General features: G+C 44.7%; 2 protein-coding genes across 22 annotated transcripts in view; one reads left to right on the top strand and one right to left on the bottom strand.

Annotated features, from left to right (window-relative positions):
- Positions 1–14,247, bottom strand: LOC308260802 (protein C1orf43; the record flags this gene model as incomplete). Of its 4 annotated transcripts, XM_080692341.1 has the most annotated exons (7): positions 1–196; positions 4,932–4,990; positions 5,073–5,239; positions 6,576–6,629; positions 6,835–6,952; positions 13,684–13,785; positions 14,182–14,247. In XM_080692341.1, the coding sequence occupies 7 exons, from the start codon at positions 14,245–14,247 to the stop codon at positions 1–3; spliced, it is 762 nt and encodes a 253-aa protein (XP_080548467.1). The 4 variants fall into 4 exon arrangements, with proteins under 4 accessions (XP_080548467.1, XP_080548468.1, XP_080548469.1 ...); XM_080692342.1 differs by lacking the exon at positions 6,576–6,629; XM_080692343.1 differs by lacking the exon at positions 13,684–13,785.
- Positions 14,248–18,908: 4,661 nt separating this feature from the next.
- The window catches only part of UBAP2L (ubiquitin associated protein 2 like), a gene marked incomplete at both ends in the record, with an annotated part of 47,175 nt that continues 38,093 nt past the window's right edge, over positions 18,909–27,990 (top strand). For 11 of the 18 annotated variants that reach the window (XM_080693021.1, XM_080693017.1, XM_080693020.1 and 8 more), the window contains 7 exons: positions 18,909–18,998; positions 21,100–21,177; positions 21,724–21,834; positions 23,289–23,457; positions 23,859–23,954; positions 25,664–25,709; positions 26,481–26,593. In XM_080693021.1, coding sequence (XP_080549147.1) covers positions 18,909–18,998; positions 21,100–21,177; positions 21,724–21,834; positions 23,289–23,457; positions 23,859–23,954; positions 25,664–25,709; positions 26,481–26,593 — 703 coding nt within the window. Of the gene's footprint in view, positions 18,999–21,099; positions 21,178–21,723; positions 21,835–23,288; positions 23,491–23,858; positions 23,955–25,663; positions 25,710–26,480; positions 26,594–27,990 lie in introns of all 18 variants that reach the window. The other 7 variants (XM_080693019.1, XM_080693018.1, XM_080693030.1 and 4 more) reach the window with 2 other exon arrangements.

Genomic DNA, 27,990 nt, shown 5'->3' with positions numbered 1-27,990 from the left:
TCACAGGGTGCTCTCCAGTGTGTTGTAATTGTCCTTAAAGCTCTTCAGTTCCAGGAAGTGCTTGGCGCGTTTGCTCTTCTGGCTGGACGGGAGGTAGGTCACCTGGATGGTGGTTGGGGACACCTCAGGGGACTGAGTGAGGTCTTTGGCTGCCGACTGGTGCTGTCGTTGGGAGCTCCCCATTCGTGCTTTGACCCTAAGGAACACAGAGAGGGGAGATTACGGACAGAATAAGAATGGCAGAAAAACACAACTCAGGATTATCCTACCCAACAAATGAAACCACAAATGGCCTCTGACCTAGCTTTTTTTTTTGTACTGGGGGACTGAATTCAGCAGCAACACCCCTGAGCTATGACCTATCTTCTGAACCAGTTATTAAAAGTCCGTCTAAAAGCCGGTGTGGTGATGCACACTTGTAATCCCATCATTTGGGAGACTGAGCCTAGAGGATCGCCGTTCAGAGACAGCCTCAGATACTTAGTGAGGCCCTTTGCAACTCAGTGACACCCTGTTTCAAAATAAAGAATAAAAATAGGGAATGCGCCAATTAAAAAAAAAAAAAAAAAAAAGGGCCGGGTGTGGTGGCGCACGCTTGTAATCCCCGCGCTTGGAAGGCAGAGACAGGAGGATCGCGCTGGTTCAAAACCAGCCTCGCTGGCTTAAGAGACCCTGTTTCCACATAAAAAAAAAAAAAAAAAAAAAAAAAATAGGTCTGGGAGTGTAGCCCATGGGAGTGTAGTCCGGAAGTAGAAGGGCTTCCAGGAACCCCAGTACCAACCACCAAAAAAAAAAAAAAAAAAAAAAAAAGGGCTGATGGTGTATGTAGCTCAGAGGTAGAATGCCCCTGGGTTCCATCCCCAGTACAAAAAAAAAAAAAAAAAAAAAAAATCCATCTAGCTGGGTGTGTTGGCACACTCTTGTAATCTCAGTGCTTGGGAGGCTGAGACAGAGGATCATGGGTTCAAGCCCAGCCTCAGCAAATTTGTGAGGCTCTCAGCAAATTAGTGAGACCCTGTTTCCAAAAAAGAAATGTTTTTTTTTTTTTTTTTTTTTTTTCTGTTTTGAAACAGAAAACGTCTGGGAGTATAGCCTGGAGGTAGAATGCCCTGCATTCCATCCCTAGTACCACACACACATACACAATAAATAAATAAAAATAAAGCTGGGTGTGGTGGCACATGCTTGCAATCTGGAGGCTGAGAAAGGAGGATCACAGTTTGCGGACAGCCTCAACTACTTAGTGAGGCCCTTTGCAACTCAGTGAGACCCTGTTTCAAAAAAAAGAATAAAAAATAGGACTGTGTAGCTCAGAGGTAGAATGCCCCTGGGTTCAATCGGCAGTACCACAAAAAAAAAAAAAAAAAAAAGCTAGGTGTGGTGGCGCACACCTGTAACCCCAGTACTTGGGAGGCTGAGACAGGAGATAGGTTTGAGGACAGCCTTAGTAAGTAGTGAGACTCTGATCAACCTAATGAGACTCTGTTTCAAGATAAAAATAAAATAGGTCTGAGGGTGTAGCTCAAAGGTAGAATTCCCCTGGGCTCAATCCCCAATATAAAATAAAATAAGAGTAGGGCTGTAGCTTGTAGGTCATAGAATGCCCCTGCGTTCAAACCCCAGTACCACACAAACACACACACAAAGCTTAGAAACAGCAGAGAGACTAATTTCCACTGCGTCCTGGCCTCTGGATCAAGCTTTTCCTTATTACACTAAACTCTGACTTCACTGACTCACCTCATGTATTATGTAGTGAACATTACTCCCAAAGAGAGCCCCTGAAAACCAAACACCCCAAAATAATAGAAGCAGGTAAACCAGACACAGTGGTACATGCCTGTAATCCCGCACTCAGAAGGCTGAGATAGGAGGATCACAAGTTTAAGGCCAGTACTCAGTGAGACCCTTAGAAAGTCATGAGACCATTTCAAAATAAAAAACAGAAAAAGACTCAAGTGAAGCCAAGAGGTAGAATACCCCTGGGCTCAATCTCCAGCACACACGAGCATGTGTGCGGACACATACACAGCACAGTATGGCCAGAAAGTCACTGACATGTGAATTTTTTTTTTTTTTATGAAAAACAAAAAACCAAAAGACAGAAGCAGCTACTAGGTACATAACACATGAGGACATTACATTGGTGGTTTACCAGTATCGAATTTACAACATCTCATACACTGCATGCTGTGGTATCGCCCAGTTTTGCAGGTTAGGAAACTGAGGGCTTCCTAATTCACTTGTGTGAGGTCACAAGGCTAGTAAACGACAGGTAGGTATTCAAACCTAAGTATGTCCGAGTTCAAAGCCTGTACTCTTCTTCACTATAGCTACTAACCTTTCTAGAAACCAAAGAAAAGTCTTTCTTTGAGAGGAACCCAGAGGTGTTCTACCTCTGAGCTCCACCCTCTCAGCCCTTTTATTTATTGTGAAACAGGGTCTTGCTAGGTTGTTGAGCATTCCTAAGTTGCTGAGGCTGATCTTGAACCTGAGCTCCTCCTGTCTCAACCTCCCAAGTACTGGGATTACAACACAGGCCACCACACCGGGCTCAATTTTCTTTTCCTTCTTTTGTTTTTTTGTGTGGCACTGGGGATTGACCCAGGGGCATTCTACCTCTGAGCTATACCCCCAGCCCTATTATTTATTTATTTACTTATTTATTTATTGTGGGTCTGGGAATGGACCCCAAAGCATTCGACCTCCAAGCTATACCCGTGCCCTATTTTTAAATTATTTTTATTTTGAAACAGGTGTCACTAAGTTGCGAAGGGCCTCATTAAATAGCTGAGGCTGTCCGCAAACCATGATCCTCTGGTCTCTGCCTCCAGGAATGCTGGGATTACAAGTGTGAACCACCATACCTGGCTTATTTTTATTTTTTGAAATAGGGTCTTGCTAGGTTACTGAGAGTCTCACTACCTGTGGAGGCTGTCTTCAAAGCTGGAATTCTCCTGTTGCAGCCTCCTGAGTACTGGGATGACAAATGTATGACACCAAGCCGGGCTCCTTTTCTTAATCTTCTTCCTGTCTCAGCCTCCCAAGTACTAGGATTACAAACATGTACTACCACAACCGGTTCCTTCTCTTATTTAACATTTTTTTTTTTTTTTTGGTGGTACTGGGGTTCCTGGAAGCCCTTCTACCTCTGGGCTACACTCCCAGACCTATTTTATATATATTTTTAATTTGGAAACAGGGTCTCTTAAGCCAGCGAGGCTGGCTCTGAACCAGCGCAATCCTCCTGTCTCCGCCTCCCAAGCACGGGGATTACAAGCATGCGCCACCACACCCGGCTTATTTTTAATTTTTTTGGGTGGGTATTAGGAATTGAACCTAGGGGCATTCTACCTCCAAGCCACACCCCTAGCTCTATTTTACTTTTATTTATTTATTTATTGGCGGGTCTGGGGATAGTACCCAGGGGCATTTGACTTCCAAGCTATACCCCTTGCCTTCTTTTCTTTTCTTTTTTTTGTGGTACTGGGGGTCAAACCCAGAGGGTTTCTACTTCTGGGCTATACTCCCAGAACTATTTTATATTTTATTTGGAAACAGGGTCTCACTAAGTTGCTGGGAGCCTAAGTACCTGAGGCTGGCTTTGAACCTGTGCGATCCTCCTGTCTCAGCCTCCCAAGCGCAGAGATTACAAGCGTGCGCCACCACACCCGGCTATTTTCTTATTCTTTATTTTGAAACAGGGTCTCACTGAGTTGCAGAGGGCCTCACTAAGTAGCTGAGGCTGTCGGTGGCCGCAATCCTCTGATCTCAGCCTCGTGAATGCTGGGATTATAAGCGTGCACCACCTTGCCCAGCTTTATATTTTATTTTGATATAGGGTCTAAGTTGCTGAGGGCCTAAGTTTCTAGGCCTAAGTTGGCCTGGAACCCGTGATCTTCCTGCCTCAGTCTCCCAAGTATAGGATTCCAGGCATGTCACCATGCTTGGCTTTTATTTTCACTGGTGCTGGGGACTGAACCCAGGGGGCATTCTATGTTTGAGCTACACACCCTATCCCTTTCATTTTGAAACAGGGTCTCACTAAATTGCTGAGGCTTGCCTCTGTCCTCCAATCCTCCTGGTCTTAGCCTCTCAAGTATCAGAATTACAGGCGTGCCTCACCCCACCTGGGTTGCTAATTATTTGTATGTGGTGCTGGGGATTGAATCAAGGGGCATTCTACCTCTGAACTACACCCCTAGTCCTATTTTATTTTATTTTTTGCGGTACTGAAGATGGAACCCAGAGGCATTCTAACTCTAAGATACACCTCCCTACCGATTTTTTATTCTTTATTTTGAAACAAGGTCTCACTAAGTTTTGCAGAGGGCCCCATTAAGCAGCTGAGGCTGGTTGTGAACTCGTGATTCTCCTGTCTCAGCCTCCCAAGTGCTGGGATTACAAGTGTGCACCACCACGCCTGGCTTCTATTTTTAATTTTGAAATAGGGTCTCAAGTTGCTGACAGCTTTATTAAGTTACTGAGGCTAGCTTTGAACCTGAGATCCTTTAGTCTCAGCCTTCCAAGTACTGTAATTACAGGCATAAGCTACCATGCCCAGCTGGGAAGGGGCAATTCTAATAGTCTAGAAATGTACTACTTTATGGTATCATGGGTTTTATTTACTTTTTATGTTTTGGTGCTGGGGGTAGAACCCGGGGTTTTTCTACCTCCAGGCTACACTCCCAGACCTATTTTATATTTTATTTGGAAACAGGGTCTCACTAAATTGCTGAGAGCCTTACTCAGTAGCTGATCCTCCTGCCTCAGCCTCCCAAGCTCTGAGATTGCAAGCGTGCGCCACCACGCCCGGCTGGTATCATGGGTTTTACTCATACTTCTTTCTGAAGGTCTTTACACTGTGGGAACAGTCCAGCACTTCTGCATTCTCTAACAAGCCCCCTCTGATATGTCCCCTGCAAACTCACACAGTGGCCAGCTCACTCAGGGCCTCCTGATAACGCAGGTACTCACTCTGGCCAAAGACCTTAGGAAAGAGAAAGGGAGAGTGAGGGTCTCAGTCTGGCCACCCCTTAATCCTTGAAGAAAAGACTGGCCATTCAGCTTACTCCTGTCCCATAGCGGGCTGTCTCATAGCCATCCAGCAGGGTGTCGATGAGAGCCTTCCGTACACCCTTAAAAGGAGTACTAGTGTTTCGCAGATCTAGCAAGTAGGAGCGGAAATTCTTGCCCATCAAGGAACGAGGGTGCCGGCCTTCAGCATGGAATGGGATCTCTAAGGAGATAATAGCACAATTTCCAGTTAATTTCCCAACATGGAAATAGGTCTAATGAAAAGATTAAGTGAGTTGGAGGCAAATCCTAATAGAATTACGACCAGAGATACGCAGCTGTTTGTTTGTTTGTTTGTTTGTTTTTGGTGGTACTGGGGTTCCTGGAAGCCCTTCTACCTCTGGGCTACACTCCCAGACCTATTTTCATATTTTTATTTGGAAACAGGGTCTCCTAAGCCAGCGCGTGCGGCTGGCTTCGAACCTGCACGATCCTCCTGTCTTCACCTCCCAAGCACGGGGCTTACAAACGTGCGCCACCACTCCCGGCTACGCAGCTGTTTTTGAGTGGCCATTTGTGTGGTGGTGACAGGATTGTAAGCTACGCCACTGACGTGACACTGTCAATGTGCTTTTTATCATCCTACTCACCCGTCTTGGCCTTTAGATACAGCCTATGTTTTCACAGAGACAGAATGGAAAAAAAAAATCCAGAACCATCTACTTTAGCTTTAGTTATAAAGCAGATATCCCCAGTCCTTTGCAGAAAACAAGTAAATTACTATCATCCAATTCATGAAACTAAGTCTTGCTGGAGCTGGGCATGGTGGACGCTTGGAATCCCAGCATTAGGGAGGCTGAGACAGGAGGATCTGCGATTGTAACCAGCCTCAGCTACTTAGTGAGGCCCTCTGCAGCTTAGTGAGACCCTGTTTCAAAATAAAGAATAAAAATTAGGGCAGGAGGTATAGCTTGGAGGTCGAATGCCCCGGGTTCCATCCCCAGACCTGCAAAACAACAACAACAAAAAGACAAAATAAAGAATAAAAAATAGGGCTAGGGGTATAGCTTGGAGGTAGAATGCCCCTGGGTTCCATCCCCAGCACTGCAAAAAAAAAGAAAGAAAGAAAAAAAAAAAAGGTCCTGTTCCAAAACAAGAAAATAGCGCTAGAAGTAGAGCCGGGCATGGTGGCACATGCTTGTAATCCCAGCAAGATTCTAGGAAATTCCTGCAATTGAGAGAGATGTGCAGAAAGAACAAATCCCAATATATAAAAGAGGCCTGCAGCTGGGCGTGGTGGCGCACGCTTGTCATCCCAGCATTCGGGAGGCTGAGACTGGAGGATCACAGTTTGCGGACAGCTTTAGCTACTTAGTGAGGCCCTCCGCAACTCAGTGAGACCCTGTTTCAAAATAAAGAATAAAAAATAGGGCGGGGGTGTAGCTCGGAAGTTGAATGCCCCTGGGTTCCATCCCCAGACCCGAAAAATAAAATAAAATAAAAAACAGGCTTGCCACTCTGTTCCCGGAGTTTTTAGTTTTCCGTCAGCCAGCCCTTACCAGAGGCACGGATAGCATCCAGAGCTTTCATCCTGTACAGATAGTTGTAGCAACCTGTTGAGAAAAAGACCAATCCCAGTCACACTCCTCAGAAGATGCCCAAGCCCAGGAAGCTGATAAACTGCCTCCCTGTGCCTGGCACGTATCCAGCACTGAGGAATGACTGAGGCTCTGTCGGCAGCTGCTGACAACCCTGAGCGCGCAGGAAACCTGACCCTGCGGGACTCCTCGCTGAGGCAGCCCCAGGAGCTTGCCGTACTTTGGTTTCCTTGGGTTTCCAGCTGCAGCAGTCTTGCATCATCATCTGCAAGGAGCTGGGGCTCATACTTGATGTCCTGAACCCTGGACAGTCGAATGTCGATCTCTTCTTTCAAGTCCTGTGCAGGCAGAAAAAAGACACACAACATTTAGCCAGTATTCCGCTTTCCACCAATCAGAGAAAGTGCTCAGCTACTGCAATTACAAGACAGGATGCGAGAATCCAGGAAAGGAACCCAGGAATTTGGGTTCTCTGACAATCTCTACAAGTTTCACATCTCTAAGCTAAGTCTGACAGAGTCCCTTCAAGCTTTACAGCATCAACACCACTTCTTTTTTTCTTTCCCTCCCTCCCTTCCTTTCTTTCTTGGTATTGGGGTTGGGACATAGAGGTTTTCTACCACCAGGCTACACTCCCAGACCTATTTTACACTTTATTTGGAAACAGGGTCTCATTAGGTTGCTGAGAGCCCAAGTAGCTGAGGCTGGCTTCGAGCCTGCGCGATCCTCCTGTCTCAGCCTCCCAAGCGTGGAGATGACAAGCGTGCGCCACCACGCCCGGCACAACACCATTTCGGACTTTAAGTTGACTTACTTATTTTTGTGGTACTGGAGGTAAAACCCAGGGGCCTTCTACCTCTGGGCTTTTCCCCTAGGTTATTTCATTTTTTTTATTTGGAAACAGAATCTTGCTAAGTTGCTGAGGCTGACTTTGAACATGCCATCCTCCTGTCTCAGCCTCCCAAGAACTGAGACTGCAGGTGTGTCCCACCATGCCCAGGTTGAGGAATCTTGGTTAGGTATTATTATTTTATTTTTTGTGGTATTGGTTATGGAACCCAGGGGCGGTCTACCTCCAAGTTAGATGTCATAAAGAACTTCTAAGTCATGTGTGATGGCACACACTTGTAATTCTACTACTTGGGGGACTGAGACAGGAAGATGGCAGGTTTGCAACCAACCTCAGCAACTAGTGAGACCCTGCTTCAAATAAAAAAATAAAATTGAAGCCAGGTGTGGTGACGCACTCCTGTAATCCCAGCATTTGGGAGGCTGAGACAGGAGGATTGTGGTTGGCAGACAGCCTCAGCTACTTAGTGAGGCCCTTTGCACTCAGTGAGATGGCGTTTCGAAATAGAGAATAAAAAAATACGGACAGCTGGGCGTGGTGGTGCATCCTTGTAATCCCTGCGCTTGGGAGGCTGAGACAGGAGGATCGCACAGGTTTGAAGCCAGCCTCAGCTACTTAGTAAGGCTCTCAGCAATTTAGTGAGACCCTGTTTCCACATAAAGTATAAAATAGGTCTGTGAGTATAACCAGGAGGTAGAAAAGCCCCTGAGTTCCACCCCCAGTACCACCAAAAAAAAAAAAAAAAAAAAAAAAAAAAAAGGGCTAGGGTGTAGCTCAGAGGTAGAAAGCCTCTGGGTTCTATCCCCAGTACCATACAAATTAAAGAAAAATCCCCAAAAAAACCCAACTTCCTAAATTGGGAGAAAACAGACAACCAAAGTGATAAATCTCAAAATCTGATAGGAAAAGGCCTTCTGATAGGTCTGCTGCTGGGCGTGGTGGCACTTGCTTGTAATCCCTACGTTTGGTAGGCGGAGACAGGAGGATTGTGCAGGTTCGAAGCCAGCTTCGCTGGTTTAAGAGACACTGTTTCCTAATAAAAAATATAAAAAATGTCTGGGAGTGTAGCCTGGAGGTAGAAGAGTTTCCAGGAACCCCCAGTACCACCAAAGGGGGGGAAAAAAAAAGGTCTGCATACCACCTAGTGGACCGTGGGATTTCTAGAAGCCATGTTAGAAAAAATTAAAACAGGGTCTAACTAGGTTAATGAGATTCTTGCTAAGTTGCCAAGGCTGGTTTCGAATCCATGATCCTCCTTCTCAGCCTCCCAAATACTGGGATTACAAGCATGCGCTACCACACTTGGCTCTTATTTTTTGTTTTGAAACAGGGTCTCACTAGGTTGAGTTTCACTAAGTTGCTGAGACTGTTCTCAAACCTGCTATCTTCCTGTCTCTGCCTCCCAAGTCCTAGGCATGTGCCTGTAATCCCACTCTTGGCTTATTTTTTATTTTTTGTGGTGCTGGGGACTTAGAGGCATTCTACCTCTAAGCTACACTCCCAGCCCTATTTTTTATTCTATCTTTCATTTTTGGTGGTACTGGGGATGGAACCTTTTTACCTTCGGGCTACACTCCCAGACCTATTTCATATTTTATTTTGAAACGGTCTGTTAAGCCAGCTGAGGGTGGCTTCGAACCTGCATGATCCTCCTGACTCTGCCTCCCAAGTGAGGGGATTACAAGCTTGTGTCACGACGCCCAGCTTTTTATTCTTTATTTTGAAACAGGGTCTCACTGATTTACAAAGGACCTAAGTAGTAGCTGAGGGTGTCCTCGAAATTTGATCCTCTGATCCTCCCATCTCAGCCTCCCAAATACTGGGGGTTACAAGCATGCACCACCACGCAAGGCCTGTTTTTTTATTCTAAAATAGGTTTTTGCTTAATTGCTGAAGCTGGTCTGGAACTTGTGATCCTCCTGTCTCAGCTTCCCAAGTATTGGGAGTACAGGCCTGTGCTGTTATATCTTGCTGTGGCTCCTTTAGTTTTACTTAGCATGTATTTTTTTTTTTTTTTGGTGGTACTGGGGTTCCTGGAAGCCCTTCTATCTCCGGGCTATACTCCCAGACCTATTTTTACATTTTTATTTGGAAACAGGGTCTCCTAAGCCAGCGTGCGTAGCTGGCTTCGAACCTGCACAATCCTCCTGTCTCTGCCTCCCAAGCGCGGGGATTACAAGTGTGCGCCACCACGCCCGGCCAATTTAGCATGTATTTTGAGATTCATTTATATTTGCAACTTTTTTTTTTGGTGGTACTGGGATTTTAATCAGGGGCACTCACCTCTGAGCTATCCCTCCTCAGAGGCACACTCCCAGCCAATTTTTTTTTTTTTTGGGCGGGTCTGGGGATGGAACCCAGGAGGATTCAACCTCTGAGCTACAACCCCTGACCTATTTTTTCTTTATTTTGAAACAAGTTCTCACTAAATAGAGGGCTTCACTAAGTAGCTGAGGCTGTCCGTAAACTGTGATCCTCCAGTCTCACCTACCAAATGCTGGGGTTACACGTGTGCATCATCACACTGGGCCCAGCTAAATTTTTCATTCATTATTATTATTATTTTGGTGGTACTGGGGTTCCTGGAAACCCTTCTACCTTGGGGTTACACTCACAGACCTATTTTTTATATTTTTATTTGGAAACAGGGTCTCTTAAGCCAGCGAGGCTGGCTTCAAACTAGCTCGATGATCCTCCTGTCTCCACCTACCAGGCGTGGGGATTACACGTGCGTGCTACTACGCCCAGCTATTCTTTCTTTCTTTTTTTGCAGGTCTGGGGATGGAACCTAGGGGTAAATGACCTCTGAGCTACACCCTGCCGTATTTTTTGTTGTTTATTTTGAAACCAAGTCTCACTGAGTTTCAGAGGGCCTCACTAAGTAGCTGAGGATGTCTGCGAACATCCTCAGGTCTCAGCCTCCCGAATGCTGGGATTACAAGGGTGCACCACCACGCCTGGCTATTCTTTATTTCTTGAAACAGGTTGTCACTTAGTTGTAAAGGGCCTAAGTAGCTGAGGCTGTTTTTGAACCATGAGCCTCCTGTCTCAGCCTCCCAAGTACTGGGATTCCAGGTCTCCACCACACCTGGCTCAACCCTATTCTCTTTCACAAGAAGCAAGCAGAAGGGAGCATTGTTCAGATTTTAAGCTATGTCACCCTCACGATTCTTTCCACAAAACGTCAGAAAAAAAAACAAGAGGAGGGTTAATGACATTGATTAATCAAGGAACACTGCTTTAGAATTTGAGAATCATGTACCAACTCTAGCTCTTCCATTAATGTGTGTGTGTGTATACGTACTGAATCCGGGGCATTCTACCTCTGAGTTATATACGCAGACTTAATTTATTTTGTACTTTGAAACAGGGTCTTACTAAATTGCTGAGGCTAGCTGAAAACCTGTGATTTTCCTATCTCAGCCTCTCAATACTGGGATAACAGGCATAAGCTACCATGCCTGGTTCTAAGTGTGTTCATTATTGTATTTTTATTGTGGTACTGGGGGTGGAACCTAGGGGCTTTTCTACCTCCAGGCTATACTCCCAGACCTATTTTATATTTTATTTTGAAACAAGGTCTCACTAAGTTGCTGAGAGCCTCATTTCGGTATCTGAGGCTGCTTTCGAATTTGCCCAATCCTCCTGTCTCAGCCTTCCAAGCGCTGGGATTATAAGCGTGGGCCACCACACCTGGCTTCATTCTTATATTTTAGTTATAGTCTAGTGCAAAAGAAAAGCAAATATTAAACAAATTTGCAAACCTAAAGGAAAAAATGTTTCAAATGGTACACAGAAAAAAAAATCAAGGTATCAAAAAAAAAAAAAAACCCCACAGATTTTAAAACAGGTAATAAGCATCCTTCTTTAGAAGGGGTACCTTTAAGCTAAGATTTAAAGAATGAATGAGCTAGTCAAGTGAAAGCCATTCCAGGTCACAATAACTGTAGGTTCCAAGGTGCAAAATTCAACCAGTGGTGATAGGGTGATAGTTAACTGGGAGAGAGCCACACAAAAGAAGCTGATAAAGACAGCAGGTGCCTTTTATTGAGAAGTGAAAGACTGAAGAAGCAAGATGGGGTGCCAGTAGAGTAATAAGAATTGTGATTTAAGCTAGGTGCACATGCTCATAATCTCAGAAACCTGGGAGGCGGAGACAGGAGGATCACAAGTATGAGGCCAGCCTTGGCAACTATGTGAGACTTGTAATCCCTGTGCTTGGGAGGCAGAGACAGGAGGATCGCGCTGGTTCGGAGCCAGCCTCGCTGGCTTAAGAGACCCTGTTTCCACATTAAAAATAAAAAAATAGGTCTGTGAGTGTAGCCCATGGGAGTGTATCCCGGAGGTAGAAGGGCTTCCAGGAACCCTAGTACCACCAAAAAGAAAAAAAAAAAAAAAGAAAAGAAAAAAGAAATGTAGAAAGATTAAAAATATGGATTAAAAATTATTTTGAGGTAGGTATTGGGGCTTTAATGAATGGAGAGACACTCTACTCTGACCTTAACCTTTTTTGTGTGTGGCACAGGGGATGGAACCCACGGGCAGTCTACCTTGAGCGACACTCCCAGCCCTATTTTTTAATTCTTTACTTTGAAACAGGGCCTAAGTAGCTGAGGCTGTTCTGGATTTGCGGATTACAAGCATGCAACACCATGCTTGGCTTCAACCTTTTTCTTTTATTCTCAATCAGGGACTTGATAAATTGCTGAGGTTGGCCTAAAACTCGTAATACTCCTCAGACTCCCAAGTACTGGATTACAGATGTGGGCCACCACACCCACTTTAAAAATTTCAATGGTAGGTACTTAAAGCCAAGGAAAGGAAGGCGTTCATCTGAGTGCAGACAAAGATTAAGAGACCATTCTACATATCCTCTAGTAATTTGCTGTTTTTTCTGGTACTGGAGATGGAACCCAGGGGCATTCTACCTCCGGGCTACACCTCCAGACCTATTTTATTTTTTACTTGGAAACAGGGTCTCGCTAAGTTGCTGAGGTTGGCTTTGAATCTGTCATCCTCCTATTTCAGCCTCCCAAGCTATGGGATTATAAGTGTGCAACACCAACCTCCGGCTGTTTGCTGCCTTTTCTTTGGCTTGTAACAAGAAGGGTGGAACTCATGGGACTCTTAAATTCTGCAACCTCTCTTACTTCTTTTCTTTCTTTTTGCAGTACTGGGGATGGAACCCAGGGGCATTCTACCTCTGAGCTACATGGTCAGCCCTATTTTTTATTCTTGTATTTATTTTTTTGAAACAGGGTCTCACTGAGTTGCAAAGGGCCTAAGTAGTAGCTGAGGCTGTCCGAGAATCGCGAACTTCCCATCTGTCTCTCAAATGCTGGGATTACAAGCTACACGGGATGCCAGCAGGCCTGGCTTATTTCTCTGTGGCTATCTATAATCACTCCCAACCCCATCCAAAAACAAAGCAAAAAACAAAACAAAAACAAAAACAAAAAAATACACTGATTAACTTAAGGTGAATTGGGAAAATATTTAACAGCAGAGTTGGAAACATCAATCCAAACCTTTCTTCTGCATATGCAAAAAAAAAGTTCTTGGGTGAGTTACAAACTACCCCAATAGCAGTTTACAGGTAAGCCAAGTTCTTTTTTTTTTTTTTTCCGGGTCTGGGGATGGAACCCAGGGTCATTCAACCTCTAAGCTACACCCGCTGCCCTATTTTTTATTCTTTATTTTGAAACCGGGTTTCACTGATTCGCAGAGAGCCTCACTAAGTAGCTGAGGCTGTCCACGAACCATGATCCTCCAGGTCTCAGCCTCCCGAATGCTGGGATTACATGCTGGGATTACAAGCGTGCGCCACCACGCCCTGCAAGCCAAGTTCTAAGACTGACAGTTACTGCCAATTTTACTAGGTAAGTACAAAGGTAAAAAGGTAAATGTGTGAGCCAGGCGTGGTGGTGCAACGCTTGTAATCCCCGCACCTGAGAGGCTGAGACAGGCCAGCCTCAGTTACTTAGTGAAACTCTCAGCAACTTAGTGAGACCCTGTTTCCAAATAAAGTATAAAATAAGTCTGGAAGTATGGCCTGGAGGTAGAAAAGCCCCTGGGTCCCATCCCCCCAGTACCAAAAAAAAAAAAAAAAAAAAAGGTAAACGTGTGAACTAAAGTCATCTCTGTAAGACAGAGGAAATCTTAAGTCTTATTCCTAAAAGATCTAGAGTACCAAGTTTATCTCGCATCCTAAGGACCTACCTTGGGGGCATTGTGTCCCACAGGGACATGTGGTCCCCTTCTAGATTTCATTGCAAAGCGCATGATTTGCCTCTTCACAAAAATAAATAGCAGTACAAATACCTGTCCAAAAAGACATGAGAAATAAACTAATAAATATAAGTAGCAGTTTTAAAAAAAGGCATGCCTTTATTTAAAAGTCTCCAAATTCAAGGTCTCAAGGATGGTTGTTTCTGGGTAAAGCTTGGGGCAAAGTCAGACGTCAAAGATGGGGGGGAGGATCTAAGGAAGCCCACAGCAGGGAGGCGTGGGGTCTGTGCCCTAGAGCTTAGAGGTTTGTGAGCCAGGGGCGGGTCGGTCTGGGTTTGTGACTTAAGCTCGCGGGTACTCCTGGGATAGGACCAAAAGCCCAGAAAAGGCGCAGGTGAGTGGGTGGGGAATAAAGACAGGGCATGACTCAAGAGGAGGGTCTCGACTGGGTCAAACGCGATAGCAGGCAAGGGGCGGGGATCTCCTCACCAGGCTCCCGTAGGCCATCACCAGCACGACATTCACCCCGGACAGCCAGTTACTGCCGGACGCCATGGCCTCCCGCCCCGCGCAGGTCTGCCCGGGCTTTCCCGCTGCCCTGCCTCGTTAGCCCCGGCTCCGCCGAAGCCACGGCGCTTGGGTTCCCTGGCGCTCCCCGGCCATTTCCTTATGGGGGAGGACCAAGTGAGACCTGGCCAGAAAACATGGCGGCCGGGGTGGGGGGGGCAGGGACGGGAGGACGGCGCTTCCCGCTTCCCCGTCACGTGACCCGGACGCGCAAAGGCGCCTGGGAGCGACGCGTGCGCAGACGCGGAGCTCCGCCAGTAAGAGGAAGCGGCGGGCCTGCGCGCGTCACGTGGTGGGCGGGGCCGCCGCGCGGAGGCGGGGCGCCAGCGCGAAGCCCGAGTGCGGGGTTTCGTGGCGTGGCAGCACGCGCACGCTGGCGTGCGCGCCCCTGTTCGCGTCACGTGCCGGGGGCACGCAGGAAGGCAAGTGGGAGGGGGAAGGCGCGAGAGCGAGCGCGAGAGGGAAAAGGAGGGAGGGGGTGGGGAGGAGGGAATCTTTTATCACGTGACAGGGGCGGCGCGGCCCGGGGTGTCAGTGTGGAGGAGACTGAGGTAAAGTTGGGAGCGCAGCGGCGTTGGCGGCGGCGGCGGCGGCAGCGGCAGCGCGGCGGGGCCGGGTATTGTCCGCGGCCCCTTTAAATCCGCGGTCCCCCTTTTACCCTCCCCCTCCCCTCCCCCCGCCTCCCCTCCCCCGGTAGGCCCCCCGCGCCCTGTGCGCCCCCCACTGTACACCCCCCGTCTGGTCCCGCCCGCCCCGGCGCCCCCCACCTCGAGTCGTCCGCCCCAGGTTTTGTTTACGGTCGGGTTCGCGGCCTAGTGGGCCGCGCCGGAGCCGGGGCCTCGATTTGGGAGCGTGGCCGGGGCGGGGCTTGGGGCGGCCGCAGGGGGGGCCATGCGGCGGAGAGCCTGAAGGGGAGACGGAGAAAGAGCGCCGGCGAGCGCGGCCGGGCGGGCCGAGGTAGGCAGGCTCTCGCCGCGGCGCTGCGGGCCTCCCCCGGCCCCGATCCGGCCGGGCTTGGGGGTGGCGGGAGGGGGAGGGCGGCGGCGGCGCTGCCCGGACTCCCCCATGTGGCCCTCGGTGTGGAGTGCGGAGGATTAATTTGTTCCGGGTGGGAGGTGGGGAGGCGATCGGCCCCGTGGGCTCCCGATGTGGCGTCGAGGGGGGTGCGCTCCCCTCCTCCACGCGTGGGCTTGCGGCCCCTCTAGGTTTCCAGCCTCTTTGTCAGCTCCTCTCATTACCCTTCCTCCTTCCTTCCCGACCCAGCTGTTGGGATATATTTTTGCCGCTGTCTGTAGCTTCCTGTTGTCTACACTGTAGTTTTAGGTACCCGAACAATTGGGGAGCTGGACGAGCAGGCCCCCCCCCTAGGAGGGTGTACTGCGCCTAAGGGACGTCACTCAGTCATTGGGTATTTGTTCTCGCCTCTCATAATGGGTCGGGAATTCCAAATTTCTTCAGACCCTTCGCTCTGTGGACAGCCCCTCAATTGCTTTGCAAACTGATGTCACAAATAGGAGACCGCTCCTTCACCGGGGTTCTTGAAGTGTGGGTGCCTCTGTTGTGGAAAGGGAAGCACCACAGTAACAGGCGTTTTTGTTGTCATCGTTAACGTTTTTGTTTTTGCCTCAACGTGATTATTAAATGGAGAAATCCTTTTTTTTTTTTTTTTTTGTCGTTGTTGTTCTCCCCATCCACTTCCCAGATCCTACTTTTAGGGAGATCCGATGTGACTTGCTGGGCGACAGTGGGGTTCGGTGGCAACCAGCATGACTGTAGAATTAAGACTTTTTGTTCTGTATCAGTTAATAAACCTGCTTCGCGATCCTACACCATTGTCCTTAAAAGATTAGACTATCTCAGTGATTACTTCCATAGTGGAATGGGCAGTATTGCTGGCATGTAAACTAGTGGTAAAGGCCTAAAAATGTACTGTTTTCTATTTTTAAAGCCCCTCTTTGCTAAGTGTGTTCTAACTGGGCAGTGCTCTTCCTAGGTTCAAGATGATGAGGAAGGGGATGCAGAGGTCATTTCAACAAAACATCTAGTGAAGTTAGTTGCTCTGTTAGTGGGGGCAAGCCTTACCCATCCTAGTCCAACTTCAGAGTTTCCGAACTGTTTGTCATATTAGATTGTAAGCTCCCCGAGGGCAGCAACCAAATCATCATGTTTTGTATTTCCTGAAGTATTGGACACATAGTAGATACTCAATAAATACTTGTTATTCATTTTTTTCCGTAAAATTTCTCTGGCTATTTTTTTAAGTAGCTGGTTTTCAAGCTATATCAAGGGCACTCCTGTGTTAAAATTGACTTGCTCCTGCACTATCCCGTTGGTCTCCAATACTTACCTCTCTTCCTATAAATGTTTTTGTTTGCTAAGAAAGAGTAACAAGGTTCCGAACTTCCACCATGATAACTCGGGATATTTGTCTCTGCATGCTACTAAAAATCTAATTCTGTGCCCTGAAGTGATCCATCCCAGATCACTTACTTTTGACTTATTGCTTGGTGGTGTTATGACTTAGGGGATAAAATTCACTTAGTCACACATGTCAAAGCACTTGTAAGAGGGAAATGGAAGTTAATAGCAAAAGTGATCAGGAGGAGTTTTTTTCTTTTTTGGTTAATTATACATCTTTCAAGCTGACTTCCTAAATACATTTACATCCGACTGGTAAGGTATGTGCAGTGGTCTGTACAGCTAGTCTTGCCTCTTGTGTTTGTAGAATAACTCATTCTCGCAAGTTGATAATCTATGTGAAGGAGAAAGCAGTCAGTACAGCTAAGTTACAAGGGTGGGTTGGACATGAGGACTATGGATTAGAAACTTGATCTTAGAGCCACTTTTAAAACATAATAGTTTTCCTCTAGTCTGATTCCTCCTCCTGCCTCTTGTTGATTTGGACCTAGGAGTACTTAAAAAAAAACACTGTTTTGCTGTAAATTAAATGTTGAAACTACTATAATGCCAGCCTGGCAAAATGGAACACTGTGGAGCAAAAAATCCTATACTAGCTTGAAATTTTTACCAGCCTTTGTGTATACATGTATGTGCGAAGAGGTTGTGGTTAAAAATTAGCAATGAAGCAGCTGCCTTATAAAAGGAAGTTTGGTATCAGGGAATATTCTTGATTCTTAAATAGCCACATTAAAAAAAAAAAGACCTGTGCAATCCATTGACACAATGTAAAGAATTTATTCATAGAGAGGGCAACTTTCTCTATGACATCCTAAAAAGAGGTGAAGTTTACTTCCCTAATAGTTAATCCTTACCTATTCCTTTAGAAGCCCTCCCTACCTCAAGATCCAGCAGTACTTTCTGGGCAGTCTAGAATTAGCCCTGAATAATATTTCTTTCTTTCATCTTTCGTACTAGGTATTGATACAGGAGCATTTCCTTGAGCTATACTCCCAGCCCTGTTTTTAGTTTTTGAAATAGGGTCTTGCTAAATTGCTGAAACTGGCCTGGAACCTGGAATCCTGTTTTAGCCCCAAGTACTGGGGTTACAGGGGTGTGCCACCACTCCCAGCTGTATAGTGTTTCTTAAATAAAAAAATTAAATACAGAGTAGAAAAGTATAAAGGGGTCCTCTTTGAAAAGGAATAAAACAAAGTAACCTCTTATTTTGAGCACTCTACATATGATGTTTTTTATTTACTAAAATGCAGCAGCTGAGATTGCATTATAAAACAGTGAAGGAAGGGAACTTGAGTTCAGTCATTCTTGTTCGAAACCATAACAAAAACTATGTTTTAGTTTTGGGAAGGCATTATGTGTTCTCTGTCTCTTTAAAGACTCAAGTTATCCTACAGGGATTAATTTCTCAAATTTAAAATGATTTCCTAGAAGCCCTTTCAAATAAAACTTTGTGATAGCTGCATTTGATTTGGTAATAATTTGGGATTTCCTAAATATTAAGGTGAGTGGTGGAATGTAATTGTAATTCTGGTTACTTGAAAATTGTGAATGAGATCAACAAAAGCATCTGTAAAAGCAGTGTATTGGAATTATCTGGGGAATTGAACTTCTGGACAGTCGTTGGGGCTAATGCATGCCCTGTTGAAGGGTACAGTTAAACTAAAAAACAAAAACCTATGGCATGCTGAGAGACAAAACTTGAGGGGAGAAACAGACTTGAACTTTTCCCTCCCTCATGTAGTTGAAGTCACATACAACTTATACAAAGCAATTGTAAAGGCTATTTTCTTGGGTGGATTGAATATAGGATTTATTCATAGTTTTCTACTTTTTTTTTTTTTTTGCAGTGATAGGGATGGAGCCTAGGGTCTTAGGCATGCTAAGCAAGCAGTCGACCATTGAGCCACATTCCCAGCCCCTACATTTTTAAATTTTTGGTGGTACTGAGGATGGAACTTGGGGAACTCTACCACTGAACCACATCTCCAGCCTTATACATTTCTCGTACAAAACTGGGTTTACAGCCGTAGATCCTTAAGGAATTTATAAATTGAACTATTTTGAGAATAGGTGACTATTGGTTTGTTCTTTGAAGAATCAAGTGGTTGGTGGTGAAGGTGCTGATGAAAGAGAACTTTAAAACATTCTGCCATGTTTAACACCTAAACTATTTTTTTCTTTTAATCTTCAGTATTCTACCTTGTAAATACTGTTATTTGTATATACTGTAAATGATGACGTCGGTGGGCACTAACCGAGCCCGTGGAAACTGGGAACAACCTCAAAACCAAAACCAGACACAGCACAAGCAGCGGCCACAGGTAAAGAATCCAGGGGATGTGGGTCTGTGGGTAGCTCTCCTGCTTGATAGTAGTTTTCATGCAATGTGGCACCATTCCGTGCTTTGAATTACTGACTTGTGGTTCAAGTTCCTTGTTTTTGTTGAGTCCTTGGTTTTGCTTTTTTTTTTTTTTTTTTTTTAATGGCCTGATGACTGTCTAGTGACACTCTGATAAAACATGCTTAGTGTTTTCTTTTTTTTTTAATTTGGTACTAGGAATGTCGTTATATCCCCAACTGGATTTTATTTCTTAATTTGAAACAGGGTCCCACTAAGTTGAAGGCCTCACTCAATTACTGAGGCTGTCCTTGAACTTGTGATCCTCCTTCTCAGCCTCCCAAGAACTGGGATTACAAACTGGGATAACCAGGTGTGGGCTTTAGTTTTTTGTTTAATATTACATTCTGAGGCTTAGTGCCTTATTTTGGATGCGAACTTGGGATCTCCATCTTAGCCTCCCAAGTCCTGGGATTATAAGCATGCGTCACCACGCCCAGTTTTATTCTTTGTGTTTCTATCATAGTGTTTTTCTTCTGTTGTCTGGACCATTTTATTTATTTATCTATTTATTTATTTATTTATTTATCTATTTATCTATTTATTTTGCAGTACTGGGGATGGAACCCAGGAGCATCCTACTTCCGAGCTACACCCCTAGCCCTATTTTTTATTCTTTATTTTGAAACAGGGTCTCACTGAGTTGCAAAGGGCTTCACTAAGTAGCTGAGGCTGGCTTCGAACCTGCATGATCCTCCTGTCTCAGCCTCTCAAATGCTGGGATTACAAGCATGCGCCACCGTGCCTGGCTCTTATTCTTTATTTTCAAACAGTGTATCACTGAATTGTAAAGGGTCTCACTGAATTGCAAAGGGCCTCATAAAGTATCTGAGACTGTCCACGAACCGTGGTCCTCCTGTCTCAGCTTCCCAAATGCTGGGATTACAGCGTGTGCCACCATGCCTGGCTTTGTCTGGACCATTTTAACAGAGCGTTTTTTCTTTGGCCTTCTACCTTGATATCTTTCTGACCAACCTTTATCATGACAGTGTTTTCCGTCCAGATTCTTTTACTCTTATTTCCCCCCGGTCTCTTTGAGGCCCTACTTAATTTTTTCTTTGCCTTGAGAAGCTGCCACTGTCACTGTGTTCCTTCATTCTGGGGGGGGGGGGAAGACATCTCAGAGCATTGCTCAGTTTTAGATCTAAAGGGATAAATTAACCTCATGGGTGGGTATTAAGTTTGGCTTAGATGTGATCTATTTTCTATATTCAGTGTTGGTTTGGTACCTAATATAAATGGCTTAATTGCCTGTGGTCAGATAAGTTGAATATGTAGGACTAGAATTCTTTACATGTTTCTTTTTTTTTCACCTATATTCCTAAATGAATTCCTGTTAAGCTTTTAGCACTTAAACCAAATTGGGGTAGTAAAATTGCTGATATTTTAACATACACTGGATGCTCATAAGATATATTTTGCCTATCCAATGGCATTTGGACTAAAGTTAGCATTAGTAATTGAAATAGGAACTGGGCTTATACTTAGCTTTGGAAATACATCCATGTGAATTAAGAGGCAGCTGTTTCAAAGTAATGCTGTTATTCCATGATGAAAGCTCCTTTCACTTTTATTTTTGCATGTGTATGTATGGTGCTAGAGATTGAAACCCCCTCCCCCAATAGGACTGACATCCTACTTCTGAGCCACATTTTATTTTTTATTTGGAAACGGTCTCACCAAGTTGCTGTCAGCCTCGCTGAGTTGCTTAGACTGCTCTCCAACCTGTGATCTCTTGTCTCAGCCTCCCAAATACTGGTACTACAGGTGCGCACCACCACGCCTGGCCCCCTTTAACTATCGGTGAAAAGCTCCCTGTTTGGGGATTATAGAGTGAAATAGTCACAGCATCGCTTTGTTTTTGTCATTTTGCTGACTCAAGAATATTAAACAGTGCTATCTTGCTTGGTTGTAAGAAGGAAAAAGAAACTTAAGGTGGTAGGGAGGTTACAGATTGACTAAGTCGCTCATATCTAAACTTTTGCCTTTTTATTATACTTCCTTAATCTCATCTCACTTCCTAGGCCACTGCAGAGCAAATTCGACTCGCACAGATGATTTCGGACCATAACGATGCTGACTTTGAGGAAAAGGTGAAACAAGTGAGTATTCCATTAAGATCTCTAAGTGATGGGAATAGATAGCACGCGTAAGCCTTAATTAGACATTAGTATCAGATGTTTCCTACTGTGTGTATTGAAATAATTGTGCTGAAATATAATAGGTTAGGGCAAGAAATAAGTGCTTTTTTGGGGGTGCTGGGGATTGAATCCAGGGGCATCTACCTCTGAAATACCTCTAGACCTATTTTTTCCTTATTGATTGATTGAGGGTCTGGGGATGGAACCCAGGGGCATTCATCCTCTGAGCTACACCCCCTGCTTTATTTTTTATTCTTTATTTTGAAACAGGGTCTCACTAAGTTGCAGAGGACCTCGCTAAGTAGCTGAGGCTGACCGAAAACACAATCCTCCTATCTCAGCCTCTCAAGTACTGGGATTACAAGTGAGCACCGCCATGCCTGGCTTCATAGTTTGCTTTTTAAGCCTAGTTCTTTCAAATTCAGCTGCTTTCTTCTCCTGTCACATAGTTTTCTTTTCTGAGAAGTGCAAGCTTGTTCATGATGGTTGCTGATTTTTCTCTTCCAGTTGATTGATATCACAGGCAAGAACCAGGATGAATGTGTGATTGCTTTGCATGACTGCAATGGAGATGTCAACAGAGCCATCAATGTTTTGCTGGAAGGAAACCCAGACACGGTAGAGTGCTAAAACATGTTTTAGAATGTGGGTCCTGGGATGAAAGGCTGTTAACATTCTAAAAATAGCAAGTTGGGTAAATCACTTTAAACCAGGAGGGAACTTTCTTGGAGATGGTTTGCTGCAGTTTGCAAATACTTATGTGTAATGCAATGTTTTCATGGGGACAACAGTTACAGGAGAAAAGAAGTAAAATCAGTCTCTTCTATTTGGCCTGGAATAAATTATTTATTCTAGGCTGGTGACTTTATGGCTTATGGTTAGTCTAAGTTAGAGGTACTTGGTTACTAATTATGGAAAAATTTGCCTATTCTTTTTATTGCTATTGAACAAAATCACAAACTGTACAGTTGAAGACATTCTCATTTATGTTACCTTTACATTGCACAGTACTGTTTCATTGACCAAGCTTAGTTCTGTTGAGGTAGCAAAGAAGCAAACTCATAGCTCGTTGACTGTTCCCCGAGCTGCCAGAGGATGTCTTTGAGTTCTGCCTTCCATGGAGTTTAGACAAGTTGTTTTTAACTTCTTTTCCTTCCCACTTTATGAAAGTCCTGTTTAGGTGTTTATAAATTGTTTATGTGTACACAGTAAAAGGGCGCTGATTTGTTAATATTTGGGATATTCTGCTGGGTTTCATGATGCATCCTAGTACTTGAGAGGCTGAGACAGGAGGATCGCAGGTTCGCTGCCAGCCTCAGCTACTTAGGCCCTTTGTAACTCAGTGAGATCCTGTTGCAAAATAAAGAATAAAAAAATAGGCCGGGGGTTTTCACTCAGAGGTAGAATGCCCCTGAATTCAATCCTCAGTACCGCAAAAAAAAAAAAAGGGAGGGGATATATTCTACTGTGCTGATTAGAGAATTTTTGTTTCTTTTCTTTTTTTCTTTCTTTTTTCTTTTTTTGTGGTACTGGGGATAGAACCCAGGGTCTAGACTACCTCTGAGTGAGACCCCCAGTCCTGTTTTATTTTTTATTTTGACTCTGAGTCTTACTAAGTTGCTGAGGCTAACCTCCTGGAACCTGCAATCCTCTCAAGCCTCTCAAGTATTGGGGTTATAGGTGTGCACCACCACCATGCCTAGCTTGTACTTTTTTTTTTTTCTTTTGAGGCATTGGGGATGGAACCCAGGGGCATTCTACCTCTTAGCTACACCCCCAGCCCTATTTTTTAGTCTTAATTTTGAAACAAGGTGTCACTAAGTTGTGGAGGATCTCAGTAAGTAGCTGAGGCTGTCCTTGAATCTTCAATCCTCCTGTCTCAGCCTCTCAAGTATTGGGATTATAAGCGTGCACCACCACGCCTAGCCCAGTTTGTAACTTCCCATTTAAACGAAAACAAAACTAATGGAAGTATATTGAACTTGGACAGTGAGACTTAGTTTCCCCAGCTTTCATCACTGGTGTTGTAACAGCAGTCCATGTTGATTAGATGTGAATGCTCTGTCTTCTAGCATTCCTGGGAGATGGTCGGGAAGAAGAAAGGAGTTTCAGGACAGAAGGATGGTGGCCAGACGGAGTCCAATGAGGAAGGCAAAGAAAATCGAGACCGGGACAGAGATTATAGTCGGCGACGTGGTGGGCCAACAAGACGGGGGAGAGGTGGCAGCCGTGGACGAGAGTGTATGCATGGGGCTTTATCAAAACCAGCTGTGGGTCAGTAATGTCCAGACTGCCAGCATATGTCAGGGTCTGCTCGGCAGACCCAGGAGCCATTGCATCACCGTTTAGCTTTTTTCTCCATCATCTGTCCTGAGACTGTAGTATCTGCTGCATGCAGTCTTTCTAGCCACGGGCACGGGTCTGGCATAAGGCTACCCCGTGGTCATTTGAGAGCTCTCTGAGCTCTTCATTCCTTGAGTAACCTCATCGTCTCATCCTTATAAGCTCATATTCTGTTCTTAGTTTTTTGTTTTCCCAACACTATATTTCTAGCATTTAAATGTTTGTAAATATCTTATTGACCTTGCTCTGGCCCTGAATTTTTTTTTTCCGATTTTTTTTTCCCCCTCTTCATATTTTAGTTCGGGGTCAGGAAAATGGATTGGATAGCACCAAGAGTGGAGGGCCTTCTGGAAGAGGCACAGAAAGAGGCAGAAGAGGCCGTGGCCGAGGCAGAGGTACTCAGTGTGTGTGTGTTGGAGTAGATACTGTGGGCAGGTTATTCTAGTTTTCTAGAGCTCTACTTTATTTAAAAATACAGTAGGATGGTGGGTGTGTTGGTGCACACTTGTAATCCCAGTACTTGGGAGGCCAAGACAGGAGGATTAAAGGTTTGAGACCAGCCTCAGCTACTTAGTGATCCCCTCTGCAACTTAGAACCTGTTTCTAAATAAAGAATAAAAGTCAGGCATGGTGGCGCATGCCTGTAATGCCAGCGCTTGGGAGGCTGAGACAGGAGAGTCACATAGGTTTGAAGTGAGCCTCAGGTACTTGGTGAGGCTCTCAGCAATTTAGTGTGAGAGACCCTGTTTCCAAATAAAAAATATAAATAGGTCTGGGAGTATAGCCCAGAGGTAGAAAAACCCCAGTACCTACCCCCCCCCCCCAGAATAAAAATAGAGCTAGGGGATATAGCTTGGAGGTAGAATGTCCCTGGGTTCAATCCCCAGTTTCACCAAAAAAAAAAAAAAAAAAAAAAAAAAATTGGCCTAGAAGTGGTGGCACATGCTTGTAATCCCAGTACCTGGGAGGCTGAGACAAGGATTCCAGGTTCAAGGACAGCCTCCACAATTAGTGAGACTTCATTAACCTAGCAAGACCCTGTTTCTAAGTAAAGATAAAATAGACCTGGAGATGTAGCTCAGAGGTAGAATGCCCCTGGGTTCAATCCCCAGTGCCACAAAAGTAAAGAAACAAATTAATTTAGCTAATTTGAGGGGTCTTGTATATACTATAGATTGTTGGAGTATAGAAAGGGGAAAAAGGTTAACTCTAGTGTTTAGTGCTGATGTTACTGTGTTTGTTAGAAGCCCCAGCAGTTGGGGCAGCAAAAGAACTGTCAACAGCGATTGTCTTCCCTTGTGCATGGTATTACCTGATGTGATACACGGACTGAGGAAGAAAGCCTGACACTGTCAGTCACTTAACCATTGTAGGGCTGCCTCAGCTGGAAATAGGGTTTTAGATCAAATTCTAAAATATTTCTCCAAGCCGGGGTTGGTGGTGCACGCTTGTAATCCCAGCATTTGGGAGGCATAGACAGGAGGATCACGGTTCGTGGCCAGCCTCGACTACTTAGGGAGGCCTTCTGCAACTCAATGAGACCCTGTTTCAAAATAAAGGATAAAAAATAGGATTGAGAGTATAGCTTGGAGGTCGAATGCCCCTGGGCTCCATCCCCCACACCGCAAAAAAAAAAAAAATTTCTCCAACCGTGCGTGGTGGCGCATGCTTGTCATCTCAGCATTTGGGAGGCTAAGACAGGAAGATCCCGGTTTATGGACAACCTGAGCTACTTAGGGAGGCCCTTTGCTACTTAGTGAGACCCTGTTTCAAAATAAAGAGTAAAAAATAGCTCAGAGGTCGAATGACCCGGGTTCCACCCCCAGTACTGCAAAAAAAAAAAAAAAAAAACTTTTTTTTTTTTCTTTCTTTCTGAAGGTGAATGTGGTGATCCAGGCTTGTAATCTCAGTATTTGGGAGGCTGAGATAGGAGAATTACAGGTTTGAAGCCAGCAAATTAGAGGCCCTTAGCAACTTTGTTTCAAAATAAAAAAAAAAAGGACTGGGATGGTGGCTGGGAGGTAGAATGTCCTTGGGTTCAATCTCCAATTCCACCAAAAAAAAAAAAAAACATTTTTCTGTTCTCTTTTTTTTTTTTCTTTAGGAGGTTCTGGTAGGCGGGGAGGAAGGTTTTCTGCTCAAGGAATGGGGTAAGATTCATTGATTTTTTTTTTAATTTATTTTTTTCCTCTTTCCCTTATGAATCACTATACAGAATCTGGGCATGGTGGCACACATTTGTAATCTCAGTACTTGGGAGACCAAGACAGGATGATCACAAATTTTCAGCCTAGCCTCAGCAACTAGTGAAATCTGGTTTCCAAATAGAAAATAAAATAGGACTGGTGTAGTTCAGTGGGTTCAATTTCCAATACCCCCCTAAAGGAATCAGTTTACATAGCCTTTATCAAAATGTGATCAGAATGCTTTCTAGACTTAATATAAAAGATGTGTAAGCTTAGGACCTATTTTATAGGGATAAGCATTCACCCTGAATCATTAATCCATCTTAGGTAATGCATTGTAACATGCTGGGTGCCAGTAAACAAAATGGAAATACCATAGAGAAGGGAGTATGATTGATAAATATTAGGGCTGCTGAGATAGTCGAGATTCTGATTCAATATTTGCTGAAGTTAGCCGGGCGTGGTGGTGCACGCTTATAACCCCAGCATTTGGGAGGCTGAGACGGGAGGATTGTGGTTCGCGGACGGCCTCAGCTACTTAGTGAGGCCCTTTGCAACTCAGTGAGACCCAGTTTCAAAATAAAGAATAAAAAAGAGGGCTGGGGGTGTAGCTTGGAGGTAGAATGTCCCTGGGTTGCACCCCCAGACCCGCAAAAAAAAAAAAATATTTGCTGAAGCTTGACTCAATGTGAGAGATTCTCTTAAGTTTTTTTTTTTTTTTTTTTTTCTTTTCAGAACCTTTAACCCAGCTGATTATGCAGAGCCAGCCAGTACTGATGATAATTACGGCAATAGTAGTGGCAGTACATGGAACAACACTGGCCACTTTGAACCAGATGATGGGACAAGTGAGTGACCATTTATTACTCCTTTGTTTTCTTTGGTAATATAAAGAATTCTTTCTTTTTCTTTTATCCCCAGCCCAGGGAATTATTATTTGGGGGTTATAATTAAATTTTGGAAGTGGAGAAATAGTGTTTAGGTATAGAGACGGGAAGAAAGAATGGCAGTTAGATTATTGAGCACACTTCTCAGGTGTTTATGAGCACTGTGTGCGCTGTTTCACTTGAGCCTCAGTACTGCTTTCCAAAGGAGATACCATTTATCATCATTTTCTTCATGACAAAACAAGGACTTTAGGAGATGTTATAAGTTCACTAGTATTTGAACTCAGCACTGTATGATTTAAAAAGCGCATCTTCTTGTTATGCCTTGTGACTGATCTTAGCTCTGAGTGAAATTCCAGTAGCTTTGCCTTCTGAAAAAATATGCTGTATCAGTTAAACCACTACTTGTACCAATGTGCGTAGTCCAGATTCAGAGTCTTCCCTGTTGGTCAATTTGTGTTCTGGTACCGAGATAGGAATAGCCCCCCCGCCTTTTTTTTTTTTTTTTTTGCTTTATTAGGGATGGAACCCAGGCGCATTCTATCTCCAAGTGACACCTCCAGCCTGATTTTTTATTCTTTATATTGAACAGGGTCTCACTGAGTTGTAAAGGGCCTCACTAAGTAGTAGTTGCTGAGGCTGGCTGTCGACCATGATCCTCATGTCTCAGACTCCCAAATGCTAAGGTTATAAGCATGCGCCACCACGCCTGCCTTTCCCCCTTCTTTTTGGGGAAATAACCAATATCTGAGCAAGAAGAAAATGTCTAGCTTCCCTTACCCTCTGCCTAATAATCATCTTGGTATGATGGAGAATAATGGGATTTGAATAAAATTGCTTTTTTTTTTTTTTTTTTTTTTTTTTTGGTGGGTCTGGGGATGGAACCCAGGGGCATTCAACCTACGAGCTACATGCTCTGCCCTATTTTTTATTCCTTATTTTGAAATAGGGTCTCACTAAGTGCGGAGGGCCTCACTAAGTAGCTGAGGCTGTCCTTGAAGTGCAATCCTCTGTCTCAGCCTCCTGAATGGTAGGGTTATAAGCGTGCGCCACCACGTTGGGCTTAAGATTGCTTTTTGTTTTTGTTGTTGTTGTTGTTGTACTGGGGTTCCTGGAAACCCTCCTACCTCCAGGCTACACTCCCAGACCTATTTTATATTTTTTTATTTGGAAACGAGGTCTCTTAAGCCAGAGAGGCTGGCTTTGAACCTGTGCGATCTTCCTGTCTCTGCTAACCAAGTACGGGGATTACAAGCGTGCGGCACCACACCTGGCTAGGATTGCTTTTTTTGTTAGCTGATTATGGTGCCTCAGTTTGGGTAGGGTGTAAATAATTAGGTTTATCTTGGGCTTGTGGG

This window comes from Muscardinus avellanarius, assembly GCF_963383645.1.
Source record: "Muscardinus avellanarius genome assembly, chromosome: 3".
Lineage (NCBI taxonomy): Eukaryota > Metazoa > Chordata > Mammalia > Rodentia > Gliridae > Muscardinus > Muscardinus avellanarius.
Note: the sequence above shows the minus strand (reverse complement) of the source record. Positions and strands in the feature narration are given on the sequence as shown.